The 22,579-nt window shown below is 42.3% G+C and overlaps 1 protein-coding gene across 1 annotated transcript; it reads left to right on the top strand.

Moving 5' to 3' along the window:
- Positions 1 to 8,290: 8,290 nt before the first annotated feature.
- Positions 8,291 to 14,513, top strand: galr1a (galanin receptor 1a). Its single transcript, XM_012820440.3, has 3 exons — positions 8,291 to 9,590; positions 9,747 to 9,812; positions 13,383 to 14,513. The coding sequence occupies exons 1-3, from the start codon at positions 8,919 to 8,921 to the stop codon at positions 13,698 to 13,700; spliced, it is 1,056 nt and encodes a 351-aa protein (XP_012675894.2). The 5' UTR covers positions 8,291 to 8,918; the 3' UTR covers positions 13,701 to 14,513.
- The last annotated feature ends 8,066 nt before the right edge of the window (positions 14,514 to 22,579 follow it).

Genomic DNA, 22,579 nt, shown 5'->3' with positions numbered 1-22,579 from the left:
ATCTCTCTCCAGCTCGCTTCCTGTCTCTCTCTACGGTCTTGTCTCATTAAAGGCCTAAAAACCCAAAATAAAAAATAAATAAAAAAAACACCCCTCTATAGGCAGCAGAGCAACGGCGACCAGAAGGGCCCGAGGCCTCAAAGTTGGCAAACCAGTCGGGTACGATGAAAAATTGTCTTTCAGTTCCTGAGGATATCTCCCACCGGGATCCAGCTGCTATCCTGGGGGCCATACCCCTTCCAGTCTACCATATACTGTAACTGCCCCCTGTAACACCTGGAATCGAGGAGCGCAGACACCTGACGGGTTGGTGTGCCCCCGACATCAATAGCTGGAGGAGGGATTTCAGGAGGCATTGTGTCCACCAGGGGCCCGGGAACCTAAGGAGAGAAACATGGAAAACATGGTGAATTGGAAGATCATTAGGGATAACCTGGTTAACCTGCTCTGATACCAGAAACAGGCCAATGAACTAGAGTTTCCTGCTTGGCAGTTTAAGCCTGTTATCCCGGGTCGACAGCCACACTCTGTTGCTGGGCCTAAAAACTGGAGCCTCTCAACAGCTTGTTTTGCATGTCAGTACGCACACAGGAACATGGCTAGGTCCTGAAATGGTGCATTCTGCCTGACCGTTTGACTAAGTGTGATAACCTGAGGACAGGCTGATGGTGGTCCCCAATCTCTTATAGAAGGCTTTTCCTACTTGAGATATAAATTGGGGACCCGGGTCAGATACACGATAGGAACCGTGCGGATGTACTGGCGGATGTACCCTAAAGTTCAGTGGTCAGTGAAATACACAAAAGGGTGTTGTGAGCCCTTAAGCCATGTCACCATTCTTCTCCCTGTTACCAATGTCTTAATTTCGCTCTGCCTCAGTGAGCTTTCATGAAAAGAATGCACTCGGGTAAAATTTCTCAGGATTACCATATTTGAGATACGACCGCTCCGATGCCCACTTCCGGCGCATCTACCCCGATGATGATTTGCTTCACTGGATTGGGAGGCGCCAGGCAAAAGATCTGTCGCACAGTCCCAAGGACCCTTTTCCAGGTCTTGGTATTCTGTGGGGATTTCGATGGGAACATTGCTTTCAGTGGGCTTTCAATCAAAGTAGACATTAGTGGAACACTGGTGTGGATGCAGACACCATGGCAACAGGGTGACCATGCTTCAATTGTGTTCTGTTCCCAGTCCAGTGAGGGGTTTCCAAGACCAGGGTGCCATGAGTTGGGACATTTTGGTCTGTAGAGGCCGCCAAAAAGACTCTTTGCCTGGTGTCTGCATGTGCTCTATGTTTACTTCCTGCCTTTGTTTTCATGCTCTTTGCTGCCTCTTTGGATTTGAGTTTTCTGGTATTGAGTTCTGGTTTCATGTTCTCCAGTCCTTGTGTTTATCGTTTTTTTATGGTTTATAATAAACCCGGGGGGGGGGGGGGGGGGGGGACACCACGAGGAGAGTTCCCTGAACCTGTTCCATTCTCCAGAGTTCCCAGTGGTTCTGGGATTCCCCTGGCTCAACCGCCACAACCCCTGCATCGACTGGGTAACTGGTTGCATTCTCGAGTGGGGTCCTACCTGCCACGCCACCGGCCTCTCCTCAAGTCCCTCATCTTTGTGTCCTGAGTCTCCTGGTCCCACCGAGCTGTTCCAAGTTCCTGCTGAGTATTTGGATCGAAAAGAGGTGGGTAGCAACAGCTGAGTCGCAACTCTACCACCTCATCGGTCCCAGGCCAACTGGCGTCAGAGGCCAGTTCCGCCCTTCAGCCCTGGTCAGAGGGTTTTGTTGTCCCACTGCGGGTGGAGTCCCCGGGGCTTGCCTCCCAGTACGTTGGCCCTTTCAAGCCCCTTGTCCCTGCCCCCAAAGTCCCCCCCACCCCCCGAAACATCGGAGGCCAGCCAGCCTTCACTGTTCACCGGCTGCTGGACTCTCGCCCGGTGCTGCGTGGAGTGCAGTATCTGGTGGACTGGGAGGGGTATGGCCCTGAGGACCGTTCATGGGTCCCAGCCCGTGACATCCCGGATAAAGGCCTTTTGTCCAGGGAACATCAGGAGACGTTCCTAAAGGGGGGTTCCTGTCATGAGTTGACCATGTCTGGTCAATTTGGATCGCAATGGTGACAGGTGTGAGAGGTCCGTCTCCCACTGGCCTTCCATCAACCGCTTGGACTCTGGCCAAGACAAGCCTGACAGCAGGTGGTGCAGACGTTCCCCTACTTTAGTAGAGCTTAAGCAGGTAAGGAGGCACTCTTGTTCCTTGAGCACCTGATGCTGTCTGTCAATTCGCTTGTGCAGGAAAGGTAGGGATACATCTGCTGCGCCTCTTGAAAAGGTCTGGTTTTCTATAATGACTGTATCTGTAAAACAAAGTAGATGAGACACACATGCTCAATACCAAGATTTAATAGGACTTAAACAGGCGCTAGGCCTCAAGATACAATACAGCAGGGATACCAAGTAGAGAAAACTCACAGACAGACTGCTTCAAGGGTGATGAGACCAGACAACACACAACAAAACGAGCAGGCTTTTATACACAAGGGACAGGTGCACACAATTAAGAAGCTCAGAGTGAAAGCAAAGACCCAGATCAGTAGTCCAGGGATCTTGAATGCTGGCTGGAAGCTTGGGGACACATACCCACTAAAGGTAGTCACTGCAAATCACTTTCCTAGGCTTGGGATTGAGTGTGTATGCAGTTTCCACTTGAACTGACATAGCCTAACGAGCCTATTAGAAAAGGAATGAAAAGGTTGTTGTTTAATTTTCATTAAAAATTTAGGCCGAACCTGTGGAGTAAAGTACACAATTTTGTGTACTTGTAGGGTGTGAATGGTCCTGGAAATTTCATTAGGTGTGCTTGAAAAGTTTAGAAATGTTATCAATGAAAATGGGTAAGAACCCCTAAATACAGCAACAAATTCAGGTGTTGTAAGAATCTGAAAACTGCATTACCTCTACAAATGATTAGGCCTACTTCTGTCATGATATAGCTGGTCAAAACAGTTTGATTAGGCCTACGTCTGTCATGATATAGCTGGTCAAAACGGTTTGATTAGGCCTACGTCTGTCATGATATAGCTGGTCAAAACGGTTTGATTAGGCCTACTTCTGTCATGATATACAGTAGCTGGTCAAAACAGTTTGATTAGGCCTACTTCTGTCATGATATAGCTGGTCAAAACGGTTTGATTAGGCCTGCTTCTGTCATGGTATAGCTGGTCAAAACGGTTTGATTAGGCCTACTTCTGTCATGATATAGCTGGTCAAAACGGTTTGATTAGGCCTACTTCTGTCATGATATAGCTGGTCAAAACGGTTTGATTAGGCCTACTTCTGTCATGATATAGCTGGTCAAAACGGTTTGATTAAGCCTACTTCTGTCATGATATAGCTGGTCAAAACAGTTTGATTAGGCCTACGTCTGTCATGATATAGCTGGTCAAAACGGTTTGATTAGGCCTACGTCTGTCATGATATAGCTGGTCAAAACAGTTTGATTAGGCCTACGTCTGTCATGATATAGCTGGTCAAAACAGTTTGATTAGGCCTACTTCTGTCATGGTATAGCTGGTCAAAACGGTTTGATTAGGCCTACGTAGTTGTTTAATTTTCATTCAAAAATTAGGCCCAACCTGAGGAGTAAAGTACACAATTTTGTCTAGTTGTAGGCTGTGAAAGGTCATGGACATTTCATTAGGTGTGCTTGAACAGTAATGGAAACGTTTTGAAATGGGTGTGTACCCTCGATATTGTGTTTGTGTAGTACTTACTGTGTTTTTATGTTTTATGTTATGTGTAGTACTTTCTGTGTTTGTATGTTTTTATGTTTACTGTACGCACCTATACATCAGAACAAATTCCAGGTAGGTGTAAACCTACTTGGCAATAAATACTATTCTGATTCTGATTCTGATACAAAAGTCCACCTTATACTGCTAAAACGAGGTATTCAACCATGATGAGAGTCATATTTGTTTATCAAGTTCATGATATGGAAACTTCTTTCGCCAGAACAGAGTGAAATATTCATAGATTCGACCAAGCGATGTATTACACAAACACAAACACTAGTTCAGTATGATTGAAAAGTTATGCTACAATGAATAACAAATCTTTTTTTTTGTTCAGGGATGGAGAATCCATTTCTTATATTTCCTGTCTGCGATGGAATGGGCCTGGAAGCCCTGGGCTATGACACTGAAATGAAGTTTACAGAGGAATAACTCAGGGAGAATTCTGTTTTCTCAATTCTCAATCTGTTTTGATAAAAGGAGAAGAAAACTGCAAAATACACAATTTTCTTTTACTATTCTGGTTTAATATCAGCGAATCATTGTATGAATCATTTCAATTGTCAAATGAAATCTACTCCATTTTCTGCATTTACCAACCATGTATATATTCAAGTAATCAGCACAACAAAGCTCATCAAAAATAACAGGTGTGTGAAGACAATTTCATCTCCTTATCAAACAGCCATTTATTTAACTACTAAAAGGAATTATATTACCCATATGCACTTGATGACGCAAGTGTGACTCTTTCTCTCCAGTGTTGGGAATCTCAAGTTGCTTTGTTTCCTGGTTCCCTTCCGTCGCCAAGCAGTCATCGCTTGATAGTGTGTTTTTGTTGACCTGAGCGGACCTGTGATCCTTATCGAGCAGGCCCCTTTATTGTCCGTGGGTCTTCTGGCTTTAATCATGCTGAGTGGTAGCTCAGAGCAGAAGGTTATCTCAGAGAGGAGAGGGGGACGATGCATAATGATCACCGTGAACAAAACAGCATTATTCACTACACTACATTTCCACTGTCCAGGTTTATCGGAAGTGGCTATCAAGTCAGAGCTCGAGGGGATGAGTGTGTATTCATGGATTCTTTGTTGTTGTCTTTTTTGGTTAGTGTCTTTTCATGTCCATGCCGTAGTTGCACCGGTTCTACAGGCAGTTGCTGTCAAATCTGATCTGACTGACACGACCAATCCTGTCAAAACAAGCGAGACAACCGGCAGCATAACACATGCTTTCGAGCTTATTAACTTGTGCTGAAATATATAAAAATGACAGATATTTTTTCATAGACTTACATATTTAAAGGCGCAGTCAGTTGTTTTGTTGTGAAAAATTGAATTTAACTTTTTTAAACCTACAATAATGGCATATATCTGAAGGATGATAATTGACAATTGAAGGTTGACAATTGTTGTATGTTGTGTGCATGATGATACTTTGTTTGCTGTGTTTTTATGCATATGTTGGTCTGGGCGTGTAAACAAATAAAGACAAACAGAGAAACAAAGTGTGTAAAGTGCACAGTCGTATTGAAGACATTTATATTTATGGTATCTTCAGAGAATCATCATTAGAAGTCCAAAAGCATTACAAAAATTTGACCATAAACACAACTTATTACACACAATCAGAGCCCACCGTACATTGGAGTAAACACGAAAACTACTGCATCAGTTGAAATCATCATGGGAAGTCACTGGATTCAGAAATCCAATAAATAAATCCAAAATCCAAATCCAATTTAGCAGGGGTTTAACATGCGTGTGTGAATGCAAAGATGATGTGAAAGCACACACACTGTGGACTGAGCCACAACCACACGTGTAACTTGTGCTTCAGGGGTTATCAGAGACTCACAACCCAGACCACATGTGTAAATCTCACAGGCTTCATAGAGACACGCCGCATCTTCACATCAGAGGCCCTGATGAGGGCCCTCTCAAAATATGTCTGCCTAACAACACTCTAGGCTTGGCTGGCAAAAAAACATCCAAACAAGCCTGCCGACAAGACACCGTCCTCTAAAAAATACACCCTTCATTTGGCTGACTAGACTGAATAACATCCGTTGACTTCATTAGCAATCGCTAGGGTATATTATCTTTGTTATATATGTGTCTATGGGTGCACTATGTCCGTGCCCCTCTCATTTGAGCTAATGTCTGGGCTTGACGAGACATCGCATTGCGCTGCCATATTCATTTACTGTGGTTGGGGGGTTGGATGGCAGAGGGTTACAGCGAAAGCTTTGATTACTGTTCCCATCCCAGTCCATTTCCTTTCATGATTTACGGTTTTTAAATTAAAAAAGTGAAAATAATAAAATGTAAAAGCGACTGCAAATTGAAATGGACTAGAATATTATTTTCCAAGTTCATTTTTATTATTCTTTTGGCCTCTAATGTGTTTTTCTGTGCGATGCATTTTCTCATACCCCCAAAAAATAGATTTCTCTTTATTGGTATAGTGAGTGGTGTAGACTTATTATGAAATAGTTATTATGAGAAATAACTGAGGAACTGCCTATAGGAACAGTGATTAGACACAGCAGTGCAAACACATTATTGTTATCGCATGGGAATGGGTAGGGCTATAAGGCATGAAAGATGGAGTTGAGAAAATGTATCCTCTGTTTATGGCACCTGGAGGGGTGACAGCGTGAACAAAGAACCATCAGCTCTCTTCGCCATACAGGCCTGAGGGCTCTGGCCTCAAGAATGGGAGGAACTATCAATACAATCGACATGTTACTTAGCATAGTTCAAACAACATCCTTGCATTTTTTTTTTTTTCTGTGGTTCGAGTGTTTCTTCTAATATTAGGATGGATGAATACTAATGGAGACCCAATCCCCAGCAGATGAGTGAGTGGCCACTCTGGATAATGACATTAAGTATGTGTTGCCCTGGACAACAGAGCATAGCCCCATCTAGTGGAGACTGGCACATCTCAATGGGTCATATTTCTGGGCCACTTGGGCAGCTTCCAAAGATCAGACAGAAGACAATAAAGAGATATTATGTCTACATATAACTAAAGGTCATCAGCAGCCATCTATTTCTCTTTAGTGAAAAACAGTTAATATCAGAAAATGTCTTTAAATATTCAATCAAATGATGTCGCTGACCAGTTACACTATAGTGTCAGCTTGCATTACAATAAAGGCCATATGGATGCTTACACTGCCAAAAATAAAAGTTCCTCATACATTTGTGGAAAGTGTATGCATATTACTGCAATTTGTTTTGATGCCCCTTTACCCACATGCTAATTGAATCTTCACCTCTTCTGCATCTTACACAGGGAGGGACAGGCCAATTGAAATAATCTATTCATTTTCATCAATTAATTTTGTTTTATTTATGGCAGGCTGGGTATTCCGTGTGCACAAACCTGCACAGAACAGCCCAGTTCTTCCACCTCTGGAGAGGGGCACCTTGAGTCTCTTGAAGCCTGCTGAGATGGCATAGCCAGGCAGGAATAGAGAGAGAGGGGACCCTGTTTCGTCAGACTGACCTGAGACCAGGACCAGAACATGCTCTGCCTACCTCAGTCTGGTGCTGTTGCTGTTGCACTCGCTGAACCCTTTCTCCGACCATTTCATTGCCTCCCGAAGCTGGGACCGGAATCATGGACGAGGCGAGCCAGAGCAGTGGGGAGAGACAGAGAGGCTTGTTTTTCTAGATTGCAGTGTTTCCAAGGAGATGGTACCATAACAAGAGGTTACTAAAAAAAAAGCATCCAAACATTAAATATTATCCATCTCTTTGAGGAACTCAATCATATGCAATAAATGTTCTGTGATGATTCTTCTAATGACCTGTTCAATAATTAAAATGATTAAAAATGCAACGGGTAGAAACGAGAGAGAAAAAGGCCATCTGAATTCTATTTTGGTGTATAATGAACATAATATCATGAACGCTGTGGCAGACTCTTTGCTCAACATGCTATTGTTCTCCAATGGAGATACATCTTTCAGTTGTTCTGCTGAGATAGCGATAGCTTGCTTAGCCAATACACCCAGTAAGACCAACTCATTGTTTTGAAAGGTAAGTGCTTGTGAGTTGTTTACTGAACAATCAGGGGTCAAGGGGCCAAGGGTCTGTCACCATGTTACTAAGAAGCTCTGTGAGGTATGATGACACTAGTACTGGGACATGGGAAAAAAAACTACTGAACTGCTTGGAAACCAAATGATCAATCAAGGTAAAGCTAAAACATAGATCAAACTTGCTTGAGGCCCATTGGCAAGTAATTTAATTAGTGAACCCTCCAATATTACTAACATTAGTCATTAAAATATAGATTCTGTACTTGTCTGCATAGTGTGTTGCAAACTCATCTTACAGTCAACCTGCCAGTTACAGAATAGACCTCAGAACTGATCATTGCCAAGTAGTCCCTACAAAAGATCTTAAGATGATCTTTCTTATTGGAGACCTCTCCTATTATCTAGCATGGCTCCAATATTAGGGTCACAATATCAAGATATCTACACCATTGAACAAAAAAAGAAGCCTTTTAGTTGCTACCAAACCATTAGGGCTAACATACCTATAACATTCTCCCGAGTCTAGCTTACCATTACTGCACGAGAGGAGGAGTGAAAGGGTGGGCTCTGAGAAGTGAAGGGGCAGGGTGATTTGGGTGCGGGGTAGTGGAACTGCGTGCTGACGTGGGAGGTGCAGACCTGCCCAGAGTATATCAGAGGGAAAAAGGGGTTGAGGGGGAAACGCACGAAGCAGCTGGCGCGAGCGGAGACACTAGGTGACTAGGAGTGCCAATCTTACCAAGGACAACCGTTGCTGGCAGAGGACTACGGTATTAGCCTCAGACAGAACTGATTTAAGATCCTTTTTAAGCATCTACGGAAAGACGCTGATTAACAACGCTCAGGCACTGATTGACAGCCAATAATTGCAACTCAACTATCCAACAACAGAAAGTCTGTATTTTAAGGACTGAGATTCATGCATACAAGAATGGCAGCTCTTCGTATGAGAACATCACACAGAACTCTTCACTCACACACCTTGTGGTTCGGCTAAGAGGGAACATCCGTTAAAAAAAGAAAACACAGAAACATTTCGGGGAATACCCTTTTGACATTTTGATATAGGGCGCAATGAACTCGTCAGAGATTAGTAACTTCGGTGATGGAGAGGGTTTTTTCAACAGAACCGAGCCCAACGGCCAGTCTGATAAACTTTTGTTTGGGATTGGCACGGACAACTTCATCACGCTACTCGTATTTGGACTCATTTTCACGTTGGGCGTGATGGGCAACTCCATGGTCATAACAGTGCTTGCCAGGAGCAAGCCCGGAAAACCACGGAGCACCACCAACATCTTTATCCTAAACCTCAGCGTCGCTGACCTGTTTTACCTACTCTTCTGCATCCCATTTCAATCCACAATTTATATGATGCCAACATGGGTACTGGGTGCCTTCATTTGTAAATTCATCCACTACTTCTTTACGGTCTCTATGTTGGTCAGTATCTTCACTCTGTCTGCAATGTCCGTGGATCGCTACATTGCCATAGTTCACTCGAGAAAGTCGTCCACCATCCGTGTGGCGAGACATGCCCTGGTCGGGGTGATAATAATTTGGATCCTCTCCCTGGCAATGGCAGCACCTGTGGCTTACCATCAGATCCTGTTTGAGAGTAGAGAAAATAGTACCTACTGCTGGGAAGTATGGGCCAATCAAAATCATAAAAAGATCTATGTGGTGTGCACGTTCGTCTTCGGTTACGTGTTGCCCCTCTTACTAATATCTTTCTGTTACGCAAAGGTAAGTCGTACAATTACAACAGAAGAGTACAAATATAGCAGCTCTTCCATGTTGTTTCTAACACACTCATATTAAATCAACCCTTAAAACAACTCTTAATGAAGTTATTTCGGTTATTTTCATATGAATTGTAAATTCTGCTTTTTGTATTCTCAGGTCTTGAATCACTTGCACAAAAAACTAAGAAACATGTCTAAAAAATCAGAAGCGTCTAAGAAAAAGGTACGTCCATTGAATCTATTTAATGAGAAAAGTCAATGTAAATATCATGCTGACTGGAAATGTGATATTTTATGTTGGATTGATATTTTTGAGAAGAGATAGGTCCACGGTTGTTTCCTTAAAGCGGATGGTATTGACATTCGCAGTATTAATTGGTAGTATGTTTGGTATAATATAGTATTATCAATCAAGTGATTTTCAAGCACTGGCAGCAATCGAATTGTAGTTTTTAAATGTGCTCATTTTTAATATATAATGGATGTATTTGTAAATGCAACATGTCCTTGAAATTCATCTTCACAAACAACTACCTAGATGTGCTATGTGTTAATAGTACAAAGCATTTGCTCTAAAGAGAATGGTTTAATCCTATGAGACCTTTGCATAAAACACAGGCAGAGGCACAGAATGGCTCACAAGCACACATTTTAGCACAAAGATATAAGGACGCTTGTTTTGCATTTGACTGGAAACCCTTGAACACACACTCAACCGTTGGTCATTGATTAGTAGGGGTGGATATTGTTGATGGAAGCAATCACGCAGGGTGACCAGGAGTCCCTCTTTGCGTTGTACTGCACATCATTATGACCATTGGTCATATTGAAATAATGTCCCGTATTTCACATGTCATTTGATTTTTAATTGTCAGAAATAAGAACACACGGATGAGATATTTTACCCATCCGGCGCATGAGCCGCTTGTGTATGCCGTTGCGGCATAGTTTGTACTCTATTTAATAGCGCTACGTCGAAAGCAGCAACCTGGCTCTTACAAATGCAATGCAATATAGTATTCTAATGGGCTGGTTCTCATCCGATGGCAGAGAGAGCATGCTGAAGGCGGTCGTCAACAGACTGTGACGGCCCTCAGTCAAACTGTGCAGGTGGGGGGCCGGTGAACTCCTCTGCAAACTTACCCGTCTCACATTTGGTCTGTTTCTGGTCATCCTACAATCACGGCAAGCCGTTAAGTGGGGGGGAAGAGACAGAAATGAGACTACAAGCAATCTTCTAGACTGTCAATTGCAAGTAGAACAGATGATTGTGTGTCCATTAGCTGTTATGTCCATGGCTTTTATCATTTTTTTTTGGCTCAATCATTTACAGACAGTGGTTGAAGGTCCGTCCCCATGGCCACAGTCATTCTGCATGTTTAGGCTGTTCAATATCTTGAGCCATGAAGACTATTCATTTTTATCTCTTTCTTGCAGAACATTGACATTGATTGTTGAGGACACAATAGCCATAGATTTACCTGGAAATTAGATTTCCAGGTAAATCTATGCCCCCCCCCCCCCTTGCTTCTGGACATAATCCTTGTATGAGGCTTCATTGAATGAGATGAATATCTCACGGTGGTTTGTCATGGTGGTGGATATTGCAGCTAGCAGAAATGATTTAAGCACAAACAGTTAATACCCATGCCTGAGTTGCGCTGTGAATTTGAGAACAAGCTGTTCAAGTAAGAGTTGTTATTATCAACAGTGCCACTTGCGCTAATGCTGTGAAAGTCCATGTCACAGACAGCTGAGAAAATATGACTGGAGTCCTGAAGTATAAGTTGTTATCAGGCTTAAGCACACATTACACATGGACAGCATGTTTCTATATTTTTAAGTTACATTTTTAGCTTTTGGAGTTCTCTCCTGTTTCTAAATAAAGCACACTAACTCACCCCAAATTGGTCAAAACTTCTTGTTTTGATAAAAGGCAGTTGGCAACTGCTTTTCTGAGCAGTGCCAGACATAAGGTCAAATGAATTAAGGAATGTAAAGGGAAACTTACAATGGAGAAGAAATCAATGTATGTTATTTTAACATGAATTATCTCATGGAAAATGCTGTGATAGCCATAGAGCACAACAGGGACACCATGGCCATCACCTGGTCATAGCTAGCCTTTTCCGTCATAGATCATCACTGTCATTTTTTTTTAACACTTACCTACAGTACTTTATACAATACATTGCTTGAACATTTGTTTTGATAATAGTGATTCTGTCTGATAAAATAGTAGTTCCACCACAATAGGCTCGTTTCCACGCAACACAGTAACATGTCAGTAAATGAAAGATGCCTTCAGTATAAATCTATAGTCAGCCTAATTACTTATATGGACTGCAATGTGACAAAATTCTGCTTGTGTGGTCAAAACTTACTGTTGTACAGTTGTCAGTCTAGCTTGCATACAGCCCTTGTAGTGAGTTGGAATATTATATTCTGCCACAGTGTACACAAGATGTAACACTCTCCCCAATCAATTTTTAATCTCTCCCATTTAAATTAACTCCCAGGGTGATTGTGTGATTACTTTTCCACATAAGCATGGTCTTGCATTTCTGCCAGTCAGCCTGGTGAGAGACATAGCCAAGCCAATAGCCAAACGTTTTAGAAAAAGACCCAAAATGGAGTACTAAGAGAAGAAGAAAAATTAGCTGTTTGATTTCCTCCGCCGTGGCTCAGTTGATATTCAGCTGTCAGTTGATAGAAATAAGTGCTACCCCACAGGTTATGGCCAGGTGCAGTGGCCTTTTTGAATGAGAAAAGATGTGTGTGAGATGTAGATCCTGCACACAACACAGAGATAACTGGTGGAAAACCACACATAAGTACCCCATGGGTCACGGCACCATTACAGGACCTCTACTGGTTAGCTGTGGAAGGGTCATGTTTGGTTCTGACATTTTCCCTGTGAATGTTTTCACCTCATGGGTGGTCCATTAGCAATGGGTGGCTTTCTGTTTCAGTTAACTCACTGAAAAAAAAGAAAGAAAGAATCTGTGCTGGAATAAATACGTATGGATAAATGATATCTCCATAAATGGGCTTCTATAGCTGAGAAGGTCCCCATCACCAGCAGGATGAGATGGATGTAAGAGACTCCATATGCTGGTGTGTCAGTGGGTCTCAGCGCGGATGGTAGAATCAGTCTTCCTCACCAGCCAAGGACCTTCACCGCCCCCAACCCCAATAGTGGGGAAACAACACATTTTGAATCTTCCTGTAGACTGTTCGCCAGCACCTGTAGTGCGCTCTCGCTCTTTTATGCATGTCCCATGTAGCGTGCTAATTACACAAAATGATGGCAAATCAATCTGCTAACCTAAGACAAGGAGGAGAGAGAAATAGAGAGAGAGAGAGAGAGAGAGAGAGAGAGAAATGAGAGAGAGAGAGAGAGAGAGATAGAGAGAGTGAGGAGCAGAGAGATGACAGGAAAGTGAGCATGAAATTGATATTTCTGGTGGCAAACATCAGGTTTTACCATGAGGATTTAGGGAGGGAAGAATTTACCTAGAAACACTAACGTGAAGTGAAGTTGGAAAGACTAGAGATTAGAGAGATTAGAGATTCCATTTAGTTGCATCAGCTCTGATGCTGACCGTGCTTGTTTTCTGATGAACTTGTCTGCTATGAAAACTTCACTGTTGATCTTGTATGCCAGATTCATTTGTGTGAATGGCATGTGTGAATGATGGAATTCATTGCCCAATGGATATAGGGATGGACTCATTGATGTGTTGATTGACTGACTTGTACATCTCATGCCTCGTACCTTCTCCTTCGACAGACTGCTCAGACAGTGCTGGTGGTGGTCGTGGTCTTCTGCTTTTCCTGGCTACCCCATCATGTGGTCTACTTGTGGGTGGAGTTTGGGAATTTTCCACTCAACCAGGCGTCGTTCGTGTTCCGGGTGACCGCCCACTGCCTAGCATACAGCAACTCATCGGTCAATCCCATCATCTACGCATTCCTGTCGGAAAACTTCCGCAAGGCGTACAAACAGGTGTTCAGGTGCAAGCTCACCAGAGACTCTCCCCTCAATAACATCAAGGAGATCCGGAGCAAGGCGGACACCCCGCCCTCCACCAACTGTACCAATGTCTGACTGATTGGCAGGCTTGAATTGGCTGAGGCTCGTGCCACTTGCTCCAACATCATGAAGATCGAAGACTAATGAGAACCCAGTGGTTTGGCTTCTGGTGCATTCAAAAAAGGACTAATGTTTATGAATTGAACGTATAGCTCAATGTTTGTGCTACAACATGTCTAAATGCTCTGAATAGGGCCTATATGGTTGCATACATATGGTATATTCGGGAAAAACCTTCCACCCTCTTGCCCACTCTATCCATGTATTTACTTTCACAATCTGGCTTCACATATAGCAAGCTGTAGTACTGAATATATACGCATATTTATTTCTATTAAAGCAGGTACCTTTATTTGTGCGTGCCTTGTTGCATACAATATATACTGAAGGCAGTTCATTTCTCTCTGTGGTTCTGGGTTGACGGCTTAACACATAAACTCCTTCTCAATTGCATTCTGTCTTTGAGTGTCTGATAATCTGTTATCTTTCGAAGAACTACACACAGCAATCTATGCCCTTTATAATCTTCAGAGAAGAGCATGCCTCTAAAGAGGGTGGAATCTGGAACCATCTTTAAAGATGGGAGTGACCAGGGAACAACAATATTCTGTGTCATGCTCTCCTTTAATGGGATGTGTAATATTTGTCCAACATTGTGATTTTCATGAAAGTGTAACCTTTTCCTTCAATTATTCAGGTAAACAAACCAGGTAGGTGGCATTTTATGTTAGTGTTGACACAGGAGACTGAAATAGAGAGCCTGACCAAGTGTAGAAGGTACCGAACACAGAAAGCTCTCTGAAAAACAGAGGCCTCTTCATTTTTACAGGTCAAGAGAGGAGGGGATAGGCTATCGGTTATGCGTTGTTTACATCATTTATAAACAGATATCAGACATAAATGTATGCGTTGGTATTTGAAATGTGTATTTATAACATTGTGAAATTAAACACTGTGAATTTTTTTTTTTTTTTTTCCAAGAATGAAAAACAGGTATTTTTGTGAACACTACAGCTAAAGATCCATCATCAGTGCAGGATGACTATTTGGCAGGCAGGCCTAGACAAATGCGTTTTGTCTCTCTTTTAACCTTTTATGTCTCTTTTGGGCTCACTGTGTGACAAGACATAAGCCATAGACAAAGGTCACTATTTCCCTTCTGTTTCTACCAAATGCCAGGTTTCAAATGAGGCAAATGATCTGAGATGAAGAGACACCGTCAGCTAGAATGATACCCTCCATGTTTATCACACACCACTTACAGTGCATCGAAACTTTGATTGAACCATCTCTCATACTGATAAAGCACTGCTGTCCAATGAGATGTCCAGGCTGATTGACTCTGGGAGGCTGAGTGAAATTAATTGAATATAGAAGTACCCCAAGAGAGAAAAGAATGACTTAAAAAAAAAAAAATGCGAACCTCATCTTGACATATTTGTAAATCTTGAACTACCAGCCCCGTAGGAGATGTTGAATAAACAGAGGGGGAGGCAATGGTTTTTGGAACAGTCCATCCTGGCAGCGATCCAACGTTTATTTTTAGTGTACCCTAGAGTGCACTTTCCTGGAGACTTTCAGACAAAGAACATTCTTATTGGTAGGGCTGATCTAGATGGAGAAGCCCTCAAGATTACAGACCAAATGAAATGAGAAAAAAGTATACTACATACAATATTGTGTTTGATGTTCAAGTCAGCTGGAGAGAAATCTTTTCATCTGTTGCAGTCTCGCCATGCTTGAATGTTCCAATAAAAGGAGAATACTTTGATGTTTGACACCGTCTTTTGGAGTCTTGATCCTTAACATGCCATGCACTGTACATGGAGGTTGATGAAATTAAAAAGGAACATTTTTGCCAGTTAATATATAATAATTAGATGTGTTTTTCCCACATGATTACGAATAAAGTATTCATTTCTAAAGCGATTGAAGAGGGAGAGGTTCACAGTGCAATATGACTCAGCTCACTCAGAAGCCAGTTGTTTGTCATGAAATGTATCATGTAAAAAAACAGATATTTAAAATCTACGCCTTGAACATTATCAGAAAATGTCAAAGTAGTTCGGTTGAAAATAAATGGTTTATGAATTGTAGGTTTGCAAAGAGACATATTCTGGTGAGAGATAAATGAAAAAAAATATGATGATGCCATTTATTTATTTATTTATTTATTTATTTATTAAGAGGGCCATAAACAATAAGGGCTGTCCTTAGCCGCCCAGACCCAAGTGTTACAACCCTGGCAGAGTGAGCAAGCTCAAGGCAACATCTGAGTTCAAAACACCTATTTAACAGGAAGAAGCCTTGAGCAGAACCAAGTTCAGAAAAGCCACGTGCCAAAGATTGGACTGTGCAAGAAAGAAAGGGATGAACATGGCACAAAGCTAGGATGTGAAGAGAGGTGGGCAAAGGGAGCAGGAAAAAAGGACTGAACAGGATGAATAGGAATAAAGTAAAAGATGTGTGCTTCAGTTTAAAGATAAATATACTACTTTAAATGTGCAGCATGACAGTATGGAGTCTATCCAATACATGGTCGAGGAAGAGCAGCCATGTCTTGCAAATTTAAACCTAGAGAAAACCTTTATGGCTACACTTCTGCAAGGCATAGTGTATGTTTCTGCCTAATTTTAGTGCACATGGAATGTTGAGTGCCTGAGCCTGCAGCAGTAATCCATTTGCCAAACAGCTGCCTGTTGGTAAGAGATATGAAAGATTATCTATAGAGTAGACTGCAGAGCTGCAGATAGCTCTGTTTGAGCTCGGCCCAGGCAGGAACGGACTCTGGGACATGATTGAGACCATATCAGGGCCAGATCCATGTCAGAGTTACTACCTGTATGCGTACGTGTGTGTGTGTGTGTGTGTGTGTGTGTGTTGTGTGTGGTGTGTGTGTGTGTGTGTGTGTGTGTGTGAGTCTGTGGGTGTGTGAGTGTGTGTGTGTGTGTATGCGTGTGTGTGTGTGTGTGTGTGTCTGTGTGTGTGTGTGTGTGTGTGAGTCTGTGGGTGTGTGAGTGTGTGTGTGTGTGTATGCGTGTGTGTGTGTGTGTGTGTGTCGTGTGTGTGTGTGTGTGTGTTTGTGAGTCTGTGGGTGTGTGAGTGGTGTGTGTGTTGTATGTGGTGTGTGTGTGTGTGTGTGTGTGTGTGTGTGTGTGAGTCTGTGGGTGTGTGAGTGTGTGTGTGTGTGTATGCGTGTGTGTGTGTGTGTGTGTCTGTGTGTGTGTGTGTGTGTGTTTGTGAGTCTGTGGGTGTGTGAGTGTGTGTGTGTGTGTGTGTTTGTGAGTCTGTGGGTGTGTGAGTGTGTGTGTGTGTGTGTGTGTGTGTGTGTGTTGGAGTCGGGCTGGGAGTGCATCCCTATTTCCCCCTGCTGGCTCATAATACATGTGCACACGCACACACATGCACACCAGGGGATTTTTAAGCAGATGAAGCAACATGCATGAATTCAAACTGTATGTGTCCGTTACATTGAACGATGGATTACTTACCTGTGTTGCTGGTAGACAACCTGACGCTGTACAAATACAAGTACGCTGTACAAATAGTGGCCCCAACTGGCCAAATTTAAAATTACATCTGATCAAATGGTATCACGGCTAGAGAGATTTTAATGTTTTAATGTGACTTGTTATCAGTCAACTGACCTTTTGTCCCAGATTTTGAAGCACTGCCTTGTATTTTGTATTAACTATGCACGTTCATATAAAGTTGATTGATGATTGTGTCTACGATCACCATCACTTGCGCTCCCTTTTCGTACTACAGTTATGCTAAGTTATTCCTTGCATTCAAACACAGAGAGACATGATACATGTCAGATTACGACAATGTTCTTGCTCTCAGCAAAAAATTATGTTATCGACAGGATCCTTATATGCATCTTCTCTGAGCTATGAAGAGAAAGTGCAGTTTAAGTGTGAGGTAGACCAACACCTGACACCATGAGTTTTCCCATGAGACTAGTATGACAGCCATCGATGGCTAACAGGGAGCATTCAGGCTTATCAACTGTAGGCCTATTGCTGGGCATGTCTGACCTTTGGTAATGGAGCACCAAAGTGCAACAGATGGGCAAGAGTAGATGTTGATGACATGAACACGCTGGGCAATGTCAGAATAGATCATTTGGTGGATGAGGATGCACATCTGCCAACTGCTAGACACAATGAGACTGTGTGTGTGCAGAAACCACCTAAAAAGGGTAAGTGAGACTAGCTTAGCCTTGCTAGGTCTTTAGGAGCTAGCTTTAGGGGTGTGATGGAAGAGAACATTCGGTAAATAGAGGGGATTTCAGGGAGGTGATGTGATATCGCATTACGATGATCTACTAGCTTTACAATTTACAGTCTTCTTCTGTTTTCACTAGATAGTTTAAGACAATTCAGAATGATTTGATTGACGCTGTGGCTGCTTTGAAGTAGGCTGATGGATAGGGATCGATTCAAGGGTGCATTTGGGTTCTTTAGTGTGTCTAAAATACTAAGGTTGCAGAGCTAAGGTTAAGGCCGTAGCACCAAGTGAAGAATTTGTGCATTGCTGAGGCAGAGATGTTTTTGCTACTCTACGGGGATTCTCGTTGTTCTTTGTAAAATCCTCTTCATGTACAGGATACAAAACACAGCCCCCTTTAAGTTCTCTGCTGCCTGAGTCAGTCAGTCCTTGAAGCCCTCAGGCAGTATCGAAGTGTTTTTGCAAGTTAAAACTCTTGGGTGTTTGCAGCTTAAGGTGCTGGGATGTTTCACCTCACAGCAATAATATGCCTACTTGTTTAAATTTGTTTTTGGTGTTTGACTGTTGCATTGTGGTAGGTCAGATTTATTCCACTCAAAATAGTCATTTTCTGTTAAATGACTTATATTATTATAATCATAATCACTATGCCCTTTAGTTTTTGGTCATGTTTGTGTAAATTGAATAACCTCAACTGGTAATACATATAATTAATTGTATTAATACTTTGGTTTTGTTTGTGTACTGCTGAATACTGTTTACTTTCCCCAAACCCCAGACAAGGACATTACCACTGTCAACACATTTAGCCAAGGTCCTTTCTACAGCCATTTGACAATTATCAGTTGTCATGAAATGCTTGAATACAGTAATATCTGATAGCTTGAATCTGTTGAATTTGTAAGTCTTAATTTATCAATTTGTCTCCCCAAAATTCACAAGTCACCATGTTCACGAGTTCACGAGTTCACAATTTCATGCTTCATACTCTGTTTCAACCGTCAGCCGCCACTGATGCACACACACACACACAGATTCTCTCTCTATCTCTCTCTCTCGTGTATTCATTTGTGGACTAACTCTATACTGCCTTTATAATGTTCTCTAATGATCCTGTCCATCCGGTCACTGCATCCTTTTGTGTTCCCGCTGTTTTGCCTTCCTTCCCTTTCATCTGTGCTCTGATTCCCCGCCTTCCTTTAGTCTTCTTCATTCTCGGTTACACTACTCTCTTGTTCTTTTTCAAACCGTCTGTTTCATAACCTTTCGTAACCACTTTGTTCTCTTCTGTCTTGTTGTCAATCTTCTCTTTGTTTTTTTTTTTCCAATTCACCTCTCCGGAAGAGGCTTGTGTGTCTGTCAGCAGCTTCAGAGGCTACAAGAAGAACATGAAGGTCTGAGACAATATGGCTGAAAGACTTATGTGTTATTTGTTGCACCGAGATACAATAAACACATCTTCCCTGTTTTCTCTGTGCACTCTCTCTCTCTCTCTCTCTCTCTCCACATATGTACCCCCCCCCCACACACACACACACACAAACACACACACACACACACACACACACACACACACACACAAACACATTTAAATTATTTATTTGAATCCACTAATCATATTCTGTACAGAAAGGATTCAAACATTTCTCAGAGGTTGAATACAGCTTAGTGACTCATGGGTACAAGAAACATCTCCTACGCCAAACAGCAAGACTACCTATAACAGCTGATACAGAGCAGAACTTTGCTAGTTGTTTTGATTGTCTCTTACTAAGTCCTGCCAGTCGTAGCCCACTGACCGAAAGCTTATGGACATGCCCCAGGCTTCCAAATATCAACACTACCATCTTACATGTATAGCCTAGGTCTCTCATCTTAGCAACAATGGGCTGGTATTTGGTCAACTTGTCAAGGAAGGCTATGTCCATATAGAGGTCATAGACACAGGCTACCTCAAGGGCTACTACCTCTCTTTTAACCTTGTCCAAGAAAACAACATCAGGAGTGTTAGGGATGTTGCAGAACACATCATCAGAGCTGTTAAACCAATCTGGCATTATACGGGAGTGTTTGTACATTGACACATTGGGGGGGAATACTCCCTTAACAGTACTAGAAATTAGGTCGACAATGCGGTCATGGCGTGCAGTATAAAGTCCTTTGTACTTATTGCAGCCATTAACAATATGAGCAATGGATTCTAAATGTTGGTTGGGATTAGAGTGCATTATACAGTGTGGATGATGAGTGTTAGGGTACCATAACGCTAGATTGTATTTAGTTGGCAACACCTGTAGTCTGGCTTTAACAGTAAAGCAGAGGATGTCCTCTCCTACAGCAGCATTCCTATACATTGAATGAGAGACAGAGTGGTCAGCAAAGTCAAGGCATGCCAACTTCCCCTGCAGTCTCAGTCCAGTCCAGTGTTGTTTTGTCTCTGCCTGTTTAATGTTCAGGAGGGACTTTCTTGCTGTTGTGTTGTGGAGTGTTTGTTGTGTCCCATTGTGGTAGACAGTAGCATCCACATTAACAGATGGGTCTGTGACAACTGCATCAGATGCGTCTGGTGCAGTGTGTGAATTTACTTTCTCCCATTTCAGTCGAACTGACGCTCTGTTGCACAGGTCATTGAGGTCGAACACACACACACACACACACACACACACACACACACACACACACACACACACACACACACACACACACACACACACACAAAAACACACTTCTCTGAACCCACAATTGTCCAAAGTGGGACAGTAGAACATAGAGCAACCTGAAATCTTCAAGAGGTACTAGTGACCACAGAGGAAATAATTGTACAGAGACCTCCCAATTTGAACTGAAAACCTCTCTTATCACTTATATTTTCGGGACACACACAAACACTTTCCAGCTTACATTCTTCCTTCCCCACAAGAACAACTGAACTACCGGTAGTTATTAGTTACGTATTAGCTCTTGTTTGCAGGGTTACAATTTTTTTTAAGGCTGTGCGTGTGTGTGTGTGTGTACGTTTTGGATCTCCCAAAACCATTCTATGTATGTCTGCTGTTGTCAAAGAAGGATAATGAATGGATTTCACTTGGATTTCACCATGGGATCAATAGCAGAATAACTGCACTCTGGTAATGCAAAAGATTTCCGGAGGATTCATGTCAGATGTCTCCATTATGAAAGCTTACCTGTTTTGATCAGTCACCTGGATCCTGTTCCCGAGACTTGCAATCTCCAGAACCCTGCTGTGAATACTTACGCATCTTCGAGCTATGGGTTTTTTGTTAAAAAATAATTCCTTCTCTATCCAGACATGAAATCAACCACCAAATGCCTTCATGTGTCCCTGGGCACAGACGATGTATTTCATCTCAGGTCATCAACAGGTAATGGAAGCTTTGTTTGTAGAAAAACACATTTTCACCACATTTGGCACAATCACATATTGTTCTTCTCAAGCATTATTATTGTTATTCCGCTCATTTTTGGCGCAGCTTCTCCTCCGGACATTGGCACCATTCCAGCGCTTACAGGTCCGTCTGAGCGCTATTGCATCACTTTTTTGCCTTCGTTATGACAGCTCGATTAAAAAGATCCAACAGTTGTCTCGGAGGCAAACCTCAACATGTACTGGAAAACAGCCTGACTTCTCAGCAAAATAAAGGTTTGTATCTGCTTTTTATCTCTTTGCTAACTTATTCAGACACAGCAGCATCCCAGTTGGGTTAGTTCACTTTTGTGAATGGACAGAGTGATTGATAACTTCTTATAACTCTTATTAGCAAATATAGTCATCCTAGGCATTTGTGTCCATACAGTAACGTTTATGTTGGCTTACTGTATAGACAAGATAACAGATATGCACAACTCTTTTGAACTGGAACTGTTAAATATTTTCAAACAGGCATAAGTGATTGATATTTAATTGGCAGATCAACCCTGGAGATGATTGAATATTGATCAAAATAGTGGAATTCCCCCTTAGGCTCACGATGGAAAGTGGCCTACTTTAGCTCTTCACAGCGCAGTTGTATATACCTAAGTATAAATACCTAAGTCCGGGGAATGTCTGATTGAGCCCAAGGATAAACATTAATACATAGCACAACCACAGCTAAATATGTGATACTCTTTAAATGTAGTCTATCATGGCCGTCACTCGATCGGATAGTACTAGGTAGGTCATTCCACCATCGAGGTACTACTAATGAAAAGAGTTTTGATTGCCTCCTCTTGCTGTGGAGAGAGGGCAAAGACAAGAGCCATTCTTCGGGGACAAAGTGGTCAAGTTCTTCCTAGATCTCGATGAGGTGCATTGCACACAATGAATGGAGACCATCAACTCATCTTGAACACCTACTTATTCATATTTTAATAGCAGTGTGTGTTGTTTGCCTCTCTGTGCCAAATTATTGTTAAATTATATGTATTGCTCATCCTACAGGTAGTAGGAGCGTCAAACCTTTCTTTTGTAATTGCATTGGTTACAGTATGTGATGGCCGACTGCTGCAGGGGCGACAGTGGTACAGAAGGTAAAGAAGTCGTTTAGTAAGCAGAAGGTTGCTAGTTCGATTCCCTGTCGAAGCGTCCTTGAGCAAGACACTGAACCCCTAATTGCTCCTGATGTGCAGTGTGCCATAAATGTAAAATGTGTATACATTGT

The sequence above is a fragment of the Clupea harengus genome, chromosome 11, assembly GCF_900700415.2.
Source record: "Clupea harengus chromosome 11, Ch_v2.0.2, whole genome shotgun sequence".
Taxonomy (NCBI): Eukaryota; Metazoa; Chordata; class Actinopteri; order Clupeiformes; family Clupeidae; genus Clupea; species Clupea harengus.
Note: the sequence above shows the minus strand (reverse complement) of the source record. Positions and strands in the feature narration are given on the sequence as shown.

What these genes read in the sequence shown, in the direction of transcription:
- galr1a (XM_012820440.3), top strand. Translation starts at nt 8,919, where the DNA reads ATGAACTCGTCAGAGATTAGTAACTTCGGTGATGGAGAGGGTTTTTTC. An exon ending in TATCTTTCTGTTACGCAAAG is followed by an intron (nt 9,591 to 9,746) that starts GTAAGTCGTACA and finishes TTGTATTCTCAG; the next exon opens with GTCTTGAATCACTTGCACAA. An exon ending in CAGAAGCGTCTAAGAAAAAG is followed by an intron (nt 9,813 to 13,382) that starts GTACGTCCATTG and finishes CTCCTTCGACAG; the next exon opens with ACTGCTCAGACAGTGCTGGT.